General features: G+C 35.3%; 2 protein-coding genes across 2 annotated transcripts; both read right to left on the bottom strand.

The window, feature by feature from the left end:
• Positions 1 to 1,947: 1,947 nt before the first annotated feature.
• Positions 1,948 to 5,002, bottom strand: LOC145814933 (putative pentatricopeptide repeat-containing protein At5g08310, mitochondrial). The gene has a single exon (XM_082911858.1). The coding sequence runs from the start codon at positions 4,815 to 4,817 to the stop codon at positions 2,262 to 2,264; it is 2,556 nt and encodes an 851-aa protein (XP_082767984.1). The 5' UTR covers positions 4,818 to 5,002; the 3' UTR covers positions 1,948 to 2,261.
• A 1,355-nt stretch (positions 5,003 to 6,357) lies between these two features.
• LOC114303759 (pentatricopeptide repeat-containing protein At5g66520) lies at positions 6,358 to 10,187 on the bottom strand. The gene is made up of 2 exons (XM_028248906.2): positions 8,603 to 10,187; positions 6,358 to 7,901 (listed from the first exon to the last, which is right to left on the bottom strand). Exons 1-2 carry the CDS (start codon positions 10,171 to 10,173, stop codon positions 7,394 to 7,396), a joined length of 2,079 nt encoding a protein of 692 aa, XP_028104707.2. The 5' UTR covers positions 10,174 to 10,187; the 3' UTR covers positions 6,358 to 7,393.
• Between the last annotated feature and the right edge of the window lie 7,211 nt (positions 10,188 to 17,398).

Here is a 17,398-nt window from a genome sequence, read left to right as displayed (position 1 = left end):
GTTAATAGAATTGATATTTACATATTAAATATGTCTTTGGAGTTTTCATCTTCGCTTTTCTACATAACCCCGATGGGAGGGCAGCAAGAGACGAGGTTAAGAGACTTCCACCTATAAAATTATGACAGTAGACGCATTCATCAAGCTAAATATTTTAAATTGCTAAAGCTTCTTTATGAATTGGGATATTAAACTTTCAAATTTGGAACTTCCTAGAATCTAGGGTGAATTACACTAACGGTCCCTATAGTTTAAGGCTTGTGTCATTTTGGTCCCTGACTTTTCAATTGTAACACATTTGACCATGAATTTTGAATTTTGTTCCAAATAAGGACAATTGAATATACTATTGGATTTTTCAAGGGTAAAATCGTCAATTTGATAAAATATAAATTATTTTGACAAAAATAAATGTTAAAAAATTATTTTTGAATTTTTAAAAATTATTTCTACCTATTAAAGATAAAATTATATAAAATTGATAAATCTTTTAGACATTTATTTCTTTTTTTTACCAAATTAATTTTTATTATGTATTTGGATGATAATTATGTAAGATTAATTTTTAAAAATTAATCATGTAATTTTTATTAATTTTTATCAATTTTACATAATTTTATTTTTGGTGGGTAGAAATAATTTTTTAAATTTTTTTTGATATTTATTTTTGTCAAATTAGTTTATATTTTATCAAATTGACGATTTTGCTCTTGAAATTAAGCAATGGTATGTTAATTGTCCTTATTTGGAATAAGATTCAAAATTCAGGGTCCAATGTGTCACAATTTAAAAGTCAGGGACTAAAGTAACACAAGCCGTAAACTATAGGGACTGATAGTGTAATTTACCCTAGAATCTATTACAATACACTGCTGCATTTCTATGGTGAGATCCAGCATCTCCGGCAGGAAGATTGCATAAGACACGGTTTACAAACACTCAAGAATCAGAGTACCATGACAAAGAAAACAACTATCCAGAGACTGATGATATTACAATAATATTATGACATGCTCAAGAAATTGTAACTTTTCTGAAAGAATGCCGCAAAATATATTTAACAATTAAATGAGAAAATTTAACAATTCCAAATCAAATTTCAATAATTAAACAAGAACATAAATTTTCGTACAACACTTTTTCATACAAGTGTGAAAGTGAAAAGCATAGGCTAAGTTAAACAGTTTAGATTTGATATTGAAACAAAAATTTATACGAACATATCCTGCCATTACCCAAATATTATTTTGCAAGGCTTTATCGTACGTATCATTGTATCTGTTTTCCATATTCGTTCGTATTCATGCTTCATAGTCCAAAGATCAATAAATCAAGAAATTAATTAAAAATAACATCACCAAATTAAGCATTTCAAAATTTACTAGCATATGGTAGCAATAACACATAATGAGCCACTCTTGTTCAACTGTGGTTCAACATCTATATGAATATGATTTTTATTTTATTTTTTAAGTTGGCATATAAAGATGAGGCATATATGGGAAAAAACTTATTTTGGAAACCAATTAGCAAGAATGAGCAATGGTTTAGTGGTAAATACCAAATAGTGTTTTATCCCATACAAAGTGTCTAGGTTCGGGTCTTAATAGGCTTGAAGTTGATTGATTTTTAAATAATAAATGGTTCACCTACAAGTTACTCTGGTTTTTATAAAAATCAACCGGTTCAAGCAGTTTGCACTGCTTCAATCCGGTTCAATGGAAAAAACGATCCAATTAAAGAGCAAGACTGGATCACCATCCATTTCCTGTCAACTTCTGATTACTATGACGTGAAAACTATGAATTTTCTCACCAAGTTGCAGCACATCTATAGCTTGTGTACTTGAACATTTTTTGTACATTTCTATAAACCATCTTCTTTTCTTGATGTATTTGGATCTAATAGCATATATCATTCTTTCTTGCAAAAATTATATTGAAGTGATTAGAAAAAGGTATTCATAGCTAATTTTTTGGAAATGCAATAGATTGAGGCTTATAGGGCTTAACATCACATGCTGCTGAAGTGTCCATGATAAGCGTACCTCATTTAATGATTCCAGAGCTTGTAATGCTAGTTGTGGAACCATCAGGCGCTGATACAAGACTTCTGCCCTCTTTCTAAACAAATTAATAGCCCAATTGAATTGCTATTGGTTTCATTAACTCAAGTTCCTCAAATTTTGTATGACAATCACTACAATTTCCTTAAGTTCAAATATTCAATCCCACTGAGAATGGAAGACATAGGTCCTTTTATCAGGCAACAGGTTTGTGTCCATCTTCATTTCCAAGATCTGAGATACTAGGAATGATAGGAATGCTTCCCTCTGCAATAAGACTCTTAATGTCTGATGCAGTTCTGGCATCTCTAGATAGTTTAAATATAGCTTCTTTTATAGCTATGTAGTTCTTATCACTCGAGTCTGGAAGAATTCCTCTGTGGACCACCTTTTTTAATACGTCCAAAGCCAAGAGTGGGTTCGAGTTAGATAGGAAAGCATCTATTAAAGCAACATAGAGAAATGTATCAGGTTTCATCCCATTCTCTTCCATTTCCTGGAAATAGCCTAGAGCATCATCAGGTCTCAGACACTTGCAAAGCCCATGAACGAGAGCTGTAAAAGAAGTTCTGTTGGGAGAAGACCCCTCTCCCTTCATTTCATTCCAAAGATCAAGAGCATCATTTGGTTTTCCAGCATTGCATAGTCCATCAATTAAAGTTGTGTAAGTAATGACATTGGGCTCCCATTCTTTTTTTCCAACCATCGTGGACAGACAAAGCAGGGCTCGATCAATATCACCACTTTTACACCATCCATGAATGAGTGAGTTGTAGGTAACAACTGAGGGAACAAGCCCCTTCTCCAGCATCTCATTCAGAACATCCTCGGCTTCCGATACTCTTTTGGCCTTACACAGCCCATTTATTATAATGTTATATGCAACCACGTCAGCACAATACCCACGAGCAAGAATGTCTCTGAATAGCTGCAGAGCATGGTCCACTTCTTGGATCTTGACAAAGCCATCGATAGCCGCAGAATAGGGAATTATATCAAGCAGAAAACCTTCTTGAATCATGCTACCAAGAAAATTAGAAGCTTCAGCGACCCTACCATGTTTGCACAACTTTTTTATGAGCAATGTAGTATGTTTTATCCATGGCTCATGCCCATTAATACGCATCTCCCTCACCATGTCAATAGCTCCAGTGATATCTTCTCTTCTACATAAGCACCCAAAGATGGAATTGTATGTAAAATGTGTTGGTTGAAATCCCAATTCTTTCATCTCTCTCAGAAGTTTGTAACATTCCTCCACTCTATTTGAATTGCTTAAACTATCAATTAAATTATTATAAAGCAGTGTACTCCGTTTACAATTCATTCGATCCATCTCTCGAAAAAGGCCTAGGGCCATATCCAACTTATCAGAACAGCACAAGCTGTTAATTACTACTTCAAAAGAATTGGAATCTGGGTGAACAAGTTTTTTAATCCTGGAGAGCTTGTCCACCTCAACATCACCATTAGATTCATCCCCCATCATTGACCGTAGCAGATAGTAAGCTTTATGGGCTGAACCTTTGTTAGCAAGGAAATTAAGAACAGAATTATACAGCAGGATCATATCTTCTTCACTACCCAGCTCTTCGGGACCTTCCTCAAGTAACTTTATCATTTCACTTTCCCCGGGCAATTGTGATATAAGCTTCGTGAGTATTCTAACATCAGGATAAATTCCCAACTCTTTCATTTCCGAATATAAGTACAAAGCTTTTTCAAGCTCTTTATTCTTGCAGAGCCCTTCTATTAGAACGTCGTACAAAGAAATGTTGGGAGCAAGACCCATTTTCTTCATTTTATCAAACAGCTGGAGGGCCTTATCCACTCTAGACTCTCTCACAAACCCATGTATCAAATTGCAAATTGTTGTCTCATTTAAGTTAATATTCAGATATTCCATCCTGTCAATCAGCTCAAAAGCCTTATCTACTTCGCCCCACTTGGTAAACGAAAGCACCAAGATAGCGAAAACGTGAGAATCCACCCAACCCCGCTCATTTATACTTTTGAAAACATCCAAAGCTTTTTCAAACATCCCTGCCTTGCAGTAACACTGCAAGAGCGGAGTCAACGTGTACTTATCAGGTTCCCAACCAGAACCGTGCATCTCTTTCAACCTTTTCTCAATTAAATCAACCGAACTAGACTTAGAGATGGCCTCCAACAGACAGTTATAGCTATAACTATTCGGAACACAAAGACCCATCTTTTTTACTTGATCAAATACCAAATTGGCTTCTTCAACCAATCCCTGACCACCCAAACACCTAATAAAGAACCCCAAACCACCCGGTGTCATCCAACACCGAGAATCCACCAATTCCACGGCCAGAACCCCCAGTGGAGCATTTTGACGAGCACGTGATAGGATCGAAGCCATGGCATTGTAAGTATAACAATTGTGCCTATACCCAGATTGATTTGAAGCCCAATTAAAGAACAAGTGAGCTATTTTCCAGCTCTTGAGAGATTTTAACACGGTTTCAACAATGGAAGTATTGATTTTCGAACCAAATTCCCTCATTTCAAGGCTGTCTGGGTAAAAGGGTCCCTTGGTGAAGATGGAAATGAGTCCATCAACGATTCTAGAATGATCTGAAGGAAGGAGAGAGTGATTGGTGCTTCGGGTCTTCGTACAAAAGGATCTTGAGGTTACTGAGCTATGTCTGTGCACACAAGATAAGAGTTGGATCAGATTGTATGGGTTGATTGGCATGATCGATTTGGGACGAAGATGCATATTCATGACAACTGTGTAAAGCCTTTTGATGAATTGACTCTGCTATGGAGGGTTCGTTGTTCAATCGAGAATTTGTGTGTGAGCCCCATGACCGCTGCGCATGCCACGTTTTGAAAAATGAAATGGGAGCATCGATGGAGATTGGGTCACATATAAAATGAAAGAATTGCTCACAATGGGGTCGTGGTTACTTTTTTTTTTTTTTTTTTATTTTTTATTTTTTAATTTACATATTTTAATTAATTTCAAAATTTATACAAAGCGCTTGTCTACGTAGATCGGACAATTTTCCAAAAAAAACTACCTTTACGTCGATGGAACAAATATGGAGAAATGGTTAATGTTGATAATATATATGTAAAAAAAAAAAAAAAAATTATTAAAATAAAAATATATGATAATGCATGAAATGTATTACATTATTTGATTTTTAATTGTTAGCCAAACACTTATAAGATTAAATTAATAATCCACTAAAAATATATAATTTGATATTTAATTAAGAAAATTGAGGTCCGAATTAGTCCATTACGTTAAAAAAAAAATGATAAATTACAATTATATCCTCTAATATTTGATTAAATTCTGAATCGCTCTCGTGATTCTGGAAATTATATTTCATTTCTTGAGGTTTCTAATTTCATAACAAATCCCAAATTTTATTAATAAATTATCAAGTCAATTAACGGTTTTTAATGATATTAGAAATATGTTTCAATTAATAATTTAAGTAATTTTATTATTATATAAAAGAGCAATTATAAATTTTATTTTTTTAGTTAATTCTATTAAATAAAATATTATAAAAAAGGTATTTGTAATTTTTCAAATCACATAAGGCAATCTGTACTTTAAATAAATCTCAAGAAGTGTATTTATAATTTACGCTTAAAAAAAAAAGGACTAATAGTCCATTTAGACATAGTAATCATCGTAAAGGATTATTGAATCTCAGGTGAGGGTGAGATACAAAATGAATGACTAAGCAAAGGTTTAGACTATTAATCTCACCTTCTAATCTTGAGTCAATCTAAATATGAAATATGATATACAATTTAAAGGGAATGATAATCTTAAAATTTTTATTTCTAAAAATGCTAATTATATCTAATTCAGTCTATCCAAAAAAACTTGACATAAAATATGAAATGAAACCTTCGCCACCCGAGTTAACACATTCAAATTGATTTGTGCCTTTTGAAAGTTCAAAAACATAAGGTTTATAACACCTTATTTCTTATTGTTATAGTTTTAGTAAGATTTCACATTGGTTCTCTTGATTTTAATTTCATCAATATTAATTTCATAATTCGATTTGCGTTTCAATATAATTTCTATGCCATTATTCATTAATATTTCAGATGGACAATTAACACCTATTACTCATGTAGAAATTTAACAATTCTTGCTTAATAAAAGAAAATGAATAAATTATACCGACGCTCCCTATAATTTTATCCAAATTTCATTCTAATCTTGGTTTCACATGAAAATGAAAGTAGAATAAAATTGATAAAATTAAAACTACGAGTAACAAAGTGAAATCTTCTTAAAACTATAAAATTAAAGTTATATCTAACCTTGAAATAAAATAAGTAGAATCAGTGTCCCTTCTTGGGGGCAGCTTTAGCCAATTTATGTGTTGGCTCTACTCACTGTCTATTCACTTCAGATATTACAAACGACATTAGCAAAACTATTACATAAATATGTGAGATCACTGTTTGAACACTACATTCTACTTCGGCAATATTCTTTGATTGCAGCATTTTAAGGCTTCGAAACATGGTTTCTTCTCTGTGATTAAGGCCGAAACAGAGTAGCAGAAAATACCCTCTTGAACAATCATGAATCATCATCATCGTCCCTTGATTGTCCAACAATGCCCAGGCTAAACCAGCATTCAAACTGTCTGAGTTCCAAGCTCCATTCCAACATGAAAATGTAGCATGGAAAGTTGGAAAATAGCACTGTGGTAATATGTTGCAAAACAGCGTGATCAGCAGTATTAGTCACATAATCATCCTGCAATTTCCTAACCTCCTTAGCCAATGCAAACTGGGAATGAATCTCCAAAGCAAAGAGGTCAAGGATTGTTGTCTTGGGGAGGAAAAGGATCAAAGGATGGGCAAGCAGGCTGTTTTTGGCTTTGGAGGGACTAAAGTTGAGCTTTCAAGCTTTTTAACTCAACTTCTTTCTGAGAGAGTGGTTTGTCCTTTCTCCTTTTCTGTGTAGAATCTTCCTTACAGTTTGATATCAACTTTTAACTGCATAAATCACGGTTTTTAGTAAAAGGCCAAATAATCCTGGGTCAAAACATTACCCACAATTTTGGGTCAAACCAGCCTGTTCTAGCATCAGATAGGGGAAAAGTCACCACAACATCATATGCAAAAGGCTGTTTTCTGGTTTCGGAGGGATTGCATTTGAGCCATCAAGCTTTTTGACTCGGCTTCATTCTGGGAGAAGGTGGTTGTGAAGGTTGATGCAGAATATGCCATTTGTAGAAGTTCATTATGTACAAGCATGATCTTCTGTTGGAGATCAGTCACTAGCAGTTTTAATGAAGAGACCCATAAATCCTACCAAAAATCTAGGCAAGAACACCCACCATCTCTGAAGTGGTGAAACCGGTTCCTGTCCCTCACGATTATTTCCCGACCATAAATCCTTGAAATCAGCTTTATAACATAATGACAGTCTCTGCAAACTCTAAGGTTTTTCACAATTCTAATGGCTTCCTCTGGACCCAAGTGAATAAACCCGTAAGCAATAGCAAGCTTTTCACTGTGAACAGACAATGTGTTCTCCTTCTCTTCTTCTTCTATATCAAGCAAAACTTGTTCTGTATCCGGTGAATAGCCGCTTGTAGTCTTTAGCCGTGTTGATATCTCCCACAACTTCTTATAAATATTATTTGACTCAGGGTGGGACCAATCACCAGCAACAAATCGGTGAATAATCCCCTTTAGTTCTATCACACTTACCCCTGGCACCTTAGAAACACCTTTAGCTTTCATTCGATTCCTCACTTTTCTTGAATCATCCCATCGCTTTGCAGCAGCATATATATTCGAGAGAAGGATATAACTGTATAAGAAATAAATGATTACATAAAATTTTCTAATGAATAGTCTACCTACCCCTTGGTAAAGTAAATGATAGTAAAATTTTCAAGCTTAACCACATGGTTTTGCATGCATTCAATGAGATATTAAATCAATGTGATAAAAATTTTAAAACATCTCTAAATAATTCAAAACCCTTAAAGATGTAAGCCCTTTAACCTGTTTGATTGCTTCACATTAGGGCACTAACAACAATAAGTAAGTGATAGCTAAGAATCTATCTAATCAAAAAAGTAAGTACATTGGGTTGTTTGACTTCATAAAGTTGAATGGGTCAATGAAAATGTAGGAAATGGTTGGAAAGAGAGATATTGAATCTAAAAGGGAAGAATGGAAGTTTGTCAAATGTACAGGTCAAGGTGTATGTGATCATCTCAATTTAGAATTGACAATCTTCAATACAAAGCACATACCAAACTGAACAAACCCTTTTTTTCGAAACAAACATTCATTCCCTATTCAAGATCAGAAAACTGATACCAAAATCAAAAAGATGGTAGTGAGTGTTGCAAAAGATCTAAACTCATGCCATTCTTAGTTCAAAAATACTGGAGAGGTCACTCAGTAGTTTAACTTTTAATATAATCCAAGTATAAGAGAGAGTTGTTTTAGTATGGTATAACAAACAAATATTGTACTAAAGCATAAAATAAGAGTTGATACCGTCCACTATGTTGCGGTTGAAGATTGATCAAGTGTTTCCCCACTCTTTCACCCACCTGAGCATTCCCATAAATCCTGCATCCTCCGAGTATCGCTCCCCAAGCACTAGCATTGGGCTCCACAGGCATTGTCCCAATGAGCTCCATGGCCTCCTCCAATTGCCCAGCCCGAGCAAGAAGGTCAATGACACAACCATAATGCTCCACCCTGGGTGCAATCCCATAAGAGCTCCTCATGCAATCTAATATTCTCTGACCTTCCTCTATCATCCCAGCATGACGACAAGCACTAAGCACAGCTACAAAAGTTATATCATTTGGTGCCACCCCATCATTTTGCATCTTGTCAAAAAGTTGTAGGGCGACTTTGGCGTTACCGTGCATAGCCATGCCGGTTATAATGGTGTTCCAAGCAAGAACATCTTTGAATTCAATTGAATAAAAAACTTCACAAGCACGAGAAATACTACCACATTTAGCATACATGTCTACCAAGGAAGTACCAACTATGGAATTGATTTCGATTTTGTAATAATTGATGAAAGAATGCAAACGCGACCCATGATCCAAAGCACCCAAATGACCACATGCTGATAGTAGGCTGACCATTGTGGCTTCAGTTGGCTTTATGGCCAACCCTTGCATTTCATCAAATAAAGCAAGAGCTTCGTTTGACTTCCCGCTATGTGCATAACACGCTAACATGGCATTCCAAGACACAACATCTCTATGAGGCATTGTAGAGAACAGATCAAAAGCATCTTCCACATTCCCACATTTAACATAACCCGCCAACATTGAGTTCCAAGACACCACATTCCTCTTGGGCATATCATCAAACAGTCTCTTTGCATCTTCTATTCTCCCAAGAATCCCATAACCATTGATCATAGTGTTCCAAGAAATCACATCTCGAACCGCCATCCGATCAAATACTGCTTGTGCAAGCTCCATCTCACCAGATTTTACATACCCATCAACCATTGCATTCCAAGAAACGAAGTCCAATTCGGAGCACATATCAAACAACTTTTTTGCAGCATTCAAATCTTTCCCACTTGCATATAAATGAATCAATGAACTTTGAATGTAAGAATCGGATTCTAATCCACTTTTCACAACATGGGTATGGACTAGAATTCCATATTTGATCATTGACGACTCAGTGCAAGCTTTGATCACAAATGGGTAAGTGAAATTATTGGGTTTCAAGCCACTACAGAGCATTTTCTGGTACAATAAAAGCGATTGAAGAGGGTGTTTGGTTGAAGAGAAACCTCTAATGAGAGAATTGTAGAGCTCAACAGATGGGTTTTGCTGCTGAGCAAAGATTGTTTTGGCATAGTCTAAGTTTCCATGGGGTGAAACAGCACAAAATGACACCAATTTTGAGACTTCAAGTGGAGTCTCAAAGTTGTCTTCTTGTTTTATGATCTGAGCATGGATTTGTTTGAGGACTCTCATGTTCTTGCATTTATCTAAAAGGTATATTATAAGATTATGAGGCTTTGAAGCTAGATTGATGATGGTGTTTGGGTTCTTGAGAGCCATCATAGCTGTGCATTTATTCATCACGTTTATATACTTTCCTACTAGTATTCACTCGTGCTATGCACGGGGACAAATATTTTTTATCCATATATATTACTATTTTTTTTTTAATCATTTTGTTTCTCTTATATAAAATTTTTGATTTAACTCACTTTTTAGAAAATTAAGTTTTTATCTTTTAGTAATTTTTTTAATATTTTACATAGTTTTTAAAAATTTTCTAGATATACCAAATCTAGATACACTAAAAAAGTATAATATTTATATAATTTTTTTTATAAAAAAATTCACCAAAAAATAAATAAATAAATAAAAAATAAGAAAATTCAATACATTTTCGTATTTTGTTGTATTCAATAAATCTTTTAAAGATTTTTGTACAAATTTTATACCTTTTAAGTATATCAAGATTAAGTGGATCTAAAAATATAAAAATACGAATTGAAAACTCAAAAAACTGTTTTTGAAAATTTCAAACCAAATAGAATATTATTTGTAAATTTAAAAGTTGTGTAAAATTATAAAAAAAAAAATTCAAAATTATGAGTTTAATGCACAAATAACTTAATACTTGTTATGATTTTATAATATACATAAAATTAATTAATTTCCCCTTACTCCACCCAAAATAAATTTAGTTGTATTATGTGTAAAATTATTGATTTTATTTTTCATAACATAAAATAAAATTAACATGTATCGTTAATATAATGGTAAACTTGCATTATCTTATTGGTGGAACACTACAAATACCTATCAAAATATACTTTTAACCATCCTAAACTTTATTTTTTATTGAATTATTTATCCACTAAAATTATAAACAAAATAAAGTATTAAATTTAATATATTCTTGCAATCTAAGAAATTAAAGAAGTAATGAAAATAATTAAATTTTAATCTTAAATTAAAAACTATAAAGAAAAACAAAAGAATTGAAACCATATTTAATATGATAGAATTTTCATTTCAAAACATAATATTTCCAATTTTCAAGCCAAGTATGTACATATATATTTTGGATTTTGTAAAACAAAATAAAACATGAAAGATTAAATTTGGAGATTACAATTTTCTGCAATCTTTGTAGTCAAAATACAAAATCTCAAATGTTTGGAACAAAAAATAAATTATTAAAGAAAAAAAAAAAAGAAAAACCGAGACTTGCATTCGATGGCGGATTGTGGACTGCTGGCATTCACTGCTGATGAAGGAAGTTGATGAAGTATATGTATTTGCAGTAGTGGATTGTTAGAAGTAATGGTTTAAGGGGATATGAATAGATGGGTTGTTTTTTTTTTATATATCAATCTGTTGTAGGATAGTGAGAGAGTGGGATTGAAAGTGTTTGAGGGTAAGAGAGATTTGTTTGAAGTAGGAGAGTAACAGATTTGTTTGGATAGGTTTTTTTTTTTTTTTTTTTTTTTTTTTGTTGACAACTTTTTATGGATAGGAGTTGTGGATAGTGAAAGTCATTGAGGGTGAGGGACAAACGTACGGTAGGAGAGAAAGGTAGAGGGATAGGAGTTTTTATTGTTATGAAAGTCTTTGGGAGGGAAGAAAAAGAGCTATAAACTCAAAAGAGAGATGCCATGTATTTTATGAGAATTTTAGAATGGCATTTTGAAGCCATTTAAAACAACACTACATTCTATTATATATATAGTATAGATGGACTATTTGCCACGGAAACAAATTGCAAATATATATATATATATATATAGGTTCAATTACATTATGCCCCTTCAATTATTTGTGAATATAATCTTACCCCTAATTTATGGATCATACATTTTGACAATTTAGAATATCCCTTCAACTATGAAAATGCACCACTTTCACCCCTTTAGACCACTTCTTTTAAAAGGGATGTCATTGTATGAATTTTATAATTGAGAGTAGGGTTAAGCAGCGGATATATCGATCCGTCCAAACCGACCGAACCGAATCGATCTGCTGCATTTTGGATGGATTCATGATGACGAACGGACAGTTGCAGATCATTATTTTTTTCAATTCACCTAGTTTTGGACAGATGACGAATTTTAGGTTCTTTTGGTCGCAACTGAACCGCTAAACTGTGAGCACCCTTAGTAATTTGTAAAATTTTGTGTTTTCAATTCGTTTAGATATTCTATTTGTGTTTTCAATTGAAAAAGAGTTTAAATATTCTGTTAAAAAAAATTTCAACTTGAATATATTTTTTGAATTGAAAAAAAATAAATGTATTATTTATCTATAATTTTTGGATTTTAAATATGTGACAACCCTCACCTCTAATTTGTGCTAATCTATGATTAAGCATGATAAGTAATTGATCGGACTGAAATTCAGAATTGGTTGCATAAGTGTATTACCTTAATTGCATTTCTATCTGTTTGTCATTTGATTGATCTGTTCATGTTTTAAGTTTCGAACTGTAAATTGAAGGCCTTATCGGCGGCCGAATCTGAAATTAATTGATATTTTATGCTAATTAGAATTTATATGATTTTATGGTAGATTTAATTGAAATGCAATTTGGTATGATTAAATTAGATTAAATAAAGTTAAATTACATTAGTTCAAGTTTACTACAATTTTTCCATTGAGTGGCCAGTTCCTACAAAACTTGTTTGGGACTTAATTTATGTAATTGAGGCAACATTTCTTCAGCCATTCCCTTAGGCCAACCGAGTGAGAAAGGGAGAGTGAGAGAAATTGAGTTCTTCAACAAGAATTGACTTGAATTTTAGAAGAATTGAAGGGATTTTGCAAAATTGAACTAGCACACTTGAGATTCAAGACCAAGGTAAGGAATTCATCCTCTCAATTGTGAGTTTAAGTTGTATCTTGCATGGTTCATGGTAAATTGGTGATCTAATGTCAAGAATTAATTTAAGAGTTGAATTTAAGAGTGAATTCATGCATGCATGTACATATTCTTGCATTTTGAGGTTGTTCTTCATGAATTTCCATATGCATGTTCATATTTTGAATGTAGTCCATGAATTCACCATGTTCTTGAGCTAAAACTTGCATTTAGTCATAATTTGAAACATTAGAGTTCATGAGAACTCATGCATGTATAATTTTTGCATTGTTCTTCATGTTCTTGAATTTTGAGTTGAGATTGTATTCAATTGTCTCACTTTTGGGGCTTGATTTTATCAATTGATCTTCAAAACATGTCATATTGTTGGTTTTCAAGTGTTTTCCAGAAAATGGGCCCAAGAAGTTGAGTTTTGAGGTGTTGAATGCTTGGTTTGAGCTTGGGAGGCAAATCTGAAAATTTTAGATTTTGGCTTGCACGCTCGAGCGACCGTATTTTGTTCAGAGACCCGCTCGAGCGAAGGAATGCTCGCTCAAGCATAGATTGCAAGCTCTCAGATTTTTGGTGCGCGCAGATGCACGCTCGAGCGACGAGACCTACGCTCGGGCGAATGATGTGTCTCACGCTCGAGCGAGCATCGAGCGAGCGTCGAACGGAAATTTTCAACATCCAGCACTTTTTGCATTTTTACAGACCGCTCGAGCGAGGAAGTCCACGCTCGAGCGACCCCTCTGTTTTGGAAAGGTCGCTCAAGCGTGGACCGTAGAAAACCACACTTGAGCGAGACCCCTGTTTTCTGAAAAATTCTGAAAAGTGTTTTAAAGTGCATCTTTGCATCCTCATTCCATCCTAGGCATTCTTAGACCTAGTTTAAGGCATCTTAATGAGGATATTGATATAGGACCACACCGAGTCAAGATAAGGACTAAGTTGTTGATTCCCAAGTATGTAACTTAGTGTGTATTCGTTCTGTAACTGTGTAGGGTTGGCATCCGAGGACGCTCATTAGCTGTTTATAGCCCAGTGCTCTGTGAGTAACAATGTTGTAAAGACATGTTCAATGATGATTATTTCCTGAACAATTAACTGTACTGTTTTCTGAAGTGATACTGTTTACTGAATGAATGATGTCCTACTTATGAACTGTATTCGTGGCATCCATAGCAATTTAATGTACTGTTACTGTACTGTTACTGTCACAGAGATCTCTGTTGATTCCAATACTTGGAACCAATACTGTATACTGTTATGATGGCTATCAACTGACTGCTCGGTTTGTTAAGACCTACTGTACTGTTTGCTATTGGATGTACCACATGTAACTACTATAGTTTCTAAAGGACTGATATGATTGCTTAATGACTGAAAGGACATTTATTCTTAACCTCTTTACGCATTTGTTATTCACTGGGCTTTAGCTTACTGTTTATATTTATATGTAGGTGTTCAGGCACCGGATCGATGCTAGGAGTGTCGGGTTAGCTCTTGCTTTGTCAAGCCAACCATTGTGCCTCACTGTGAGGTTCCAAGTTGTCTCAAGCTAAGGCTGTTTTGGGGTGTCCCAGTTTCACCCTTTTGTCTCTGTTTGTAATAAACGTTGTGGACTTGTACTGTACAGTTATGGTGAAGGGATTAGGTTCCTAACCTAAAGGTTTTTATGTATCTGATTGTATATATGTTTTTGATTATGAATGTGGCTTGTTTATAAAAATCTTTTCGTATTCAGACTGTCACAGCTCATTGGACACCTCTTAATTACTGTTTTGGCTTCCGCTAGCCCCTTTATTCTGTACTACTGTCATTACTGTTAAGCAGGCCTTTGGTAATCACGGATTACTGGCCAGTTGCGATGCTTAAACCCATAGGGGCGGGTTTGGGTCGTGATAGAGTGGTATCAAAGTGATATCAACGCACGAGTTATACCACACACACGTGTCCAAGTGAGCTATAAGATGTCCTAGAAAAGTAAATAGAGCACTGCATGAGCATGAAAGTATGTGTGGCCATGACATGAATATATGTGCTAATGTGTTTAAGTAAGCAATTCCTATGTTTATTATTACTGTATTGCATATAGTGAAATGGACAATGCAAGGAATGCCGATGAAACAGAATCATCTGATGCCAGAATGACAAGATTAGAAAGAACAGTTGAACTGTTGACTGAGGCCTTGAGGCTATAACAGAACCAACAGCTCCCACCTCCTCCAGTTCAACCCGAGCAGAATGTTAATGATGATATAATTGCTCTAACACAGAAGTTCAGTAAAATGAAACCACCATCCTTTTAGGGAGGCCTTGAACCGTTAAAGGCCGAAGCATGGGTTCTAGAAACAGAGAAATTATTTGAAGTGTTTCCGTGTTCCGAAGCACACAAGGTATTACTGGCTACCCTTACTTTACAAGAAGAGGCCAGAAGGTAGTGGATGCTTGTTCGCGACACCAATACTGTCATGACTTGGGCTCAATTTAAGGAGTCCTTCTTTGAAAAGTATTTCCCTCAGTGTGTCAGGGATCGGAAAGTGACTGAGTTTGAACAGTTGAAACAGGGTACCATGTCGGTAGCAGAGTATGAATCAAAGTTTACTGAACTCGCCAGATATGCACCACACATGGTGGACACTGATTACAAAAAGACCAAAAAATTTGAAGGCAGCCTTAATGTAGAGATACTTGACAGAATCAATGTGCTGAAGTTACTGAAATATGTGGATGTTCTTGACTGGGCAATAATAACTGAGTCGAACATCGAGGCATTAAAACAGACCGAAACACCAACGACTGAATGGTGTGGTAAGAGACGGGGTTTTAAGTTTAAGAAAGGTCGAAATAACTCATCGAATAAGAAACAAAATACAGGGTCAACGACCAGTTCAAGCCAAGGAAGTGGTTCCATACCACCCTGCTCCAAATGTGGGAAAAGACATAAAGGGGTTTGTTATAAAATTTCTGGTGCTTGTTACAGGTGTGGCAAGGTAGGCCACATGGTTAAAGATTGCCCTTCCACATCTCAAGGCAATAGTAAAGCTGCAGCTAACGTCGCAACGTCAATTGCTCCACCGAAACCCAACCCCAAAACTACCGAAAATGAGCCTCTAAGGCAAGGCCGAGTGTTCGCACTTGTACCAGGAGATGTGCAGAATACCGAGACCGTTGCGTCAGGTATACTCTCATTCTGTACTTAAAATGCTTATGTTCTAATTGATTCAGGGTCTACACATTCATATGTCTCGCATGCTTTTTCGCGAAAACTAAATAGACCACTGGAACCCATGAATTATTTGTTAGCTGTATCTTCACCTATTGGGGGATCCATGACTTATTCTTATATGTACCCTGCATGTGAAATTATTGTTGGGATGTGTATTTGTATATTGATTTATTGCCATTGAATATCGATCATTTCGATGTGATATTGGGAATGGACTGGTTAACAAAGTATCATGCTACCATAGACTGTGTAACAAAACAAGTTATTTTCCGTCCACCTGGATTGCTTGAATTTGTATTTAACGAAGTGTAGACACCCCATTTTTGACCTTCCTCAAGACTCGGACGTCATCGTTTGAACACTTGGTGATCATCCATGTTCGTGTTCATTTTGAGATCTCGAAGGACTCGGCTACGCGCCTTGCCTTAGGATCTCTCGACTTGACTGTTTTGTGCTTGGTTATGGACCAAGGACTTGTGGTTTTTGCACCTAAGGGTAGGAAGTGGCTTGTTAGCCATCCCTTAAATCCACCGGCCGTGGCATGAAGCCACCGACCTTGCTTTTTGTCTACCGACCAATTGTTGGTCGGTCGGCACGGATATCTGGTCGTTCGGCCATTTATTTAGCTGATTGTCTCTTTTTTTGGCCAGTACCTCCTTTTTGCCTTTTTCAGGAATTGTGCATGCCAGCTGTGCCAGCTAGAGTGCACAGACCAATCCTCCATACACGTATATGGAGGATTTGCACCCTTTGCTCTAGCTTCTTGAGGAAGCTTGACCCTTTGTCATAGCTTCCTCAAGAAGCTTGGACCTTTGTCTTGGCTTCCTCAAGAAGCCTTGACCCCTTTGCTTTAGCTTCTTCAAGAAGCTTGCCCCCCTTGACCCCTTTTGTTTAGCTTCTCTAAGAAGCTTAAGCCTTTGTCTTGCTTTATAAAAGAAGGCCTATCTTCTCCTTTGAAGAGGTTCAGCAAATCAGAGATATATATGGCATATACACCACTCTTTCTCTATATCTCCCTTTCTCTCTACATTTGTGTGTGTTAAAGTGTCCAAAAGTGAGTTTTGTTCTTAGTTTTACACTAAGACACCCAGTGTTATACCATACCTTGGTTATTGAGGTGTTGAGAGGCTGTTCTTGGAGCTTTTGAGTTGGTTTTGATCAGAAAAGGGGGCTGGAGTTTTGGTTCTTGAAGTGTTCTTCAAGGGTGAGCATTATTGCTTTAT

This window comes from Camellia sinensis, unplaced genomic scaffold (genome assembly GCF_055761805.1).
Source record: "Camellia sinensis isolate YWXY unplaced genomic scaffold, ASM5576180v1 Unanchor14, whole genome shotgun sequence".
In the NCBI taxonomy this organism is placed as follows: domain Eukaryota; kingdom Viridiplantae; phylum Streptophyta; class Magnoliopsida; order Ericales; family Theaceae; genus Camellia; species Camellia sinensis.
This window is presented reverse-complemented; position numbering and strand designations above follow the sequence as displayed.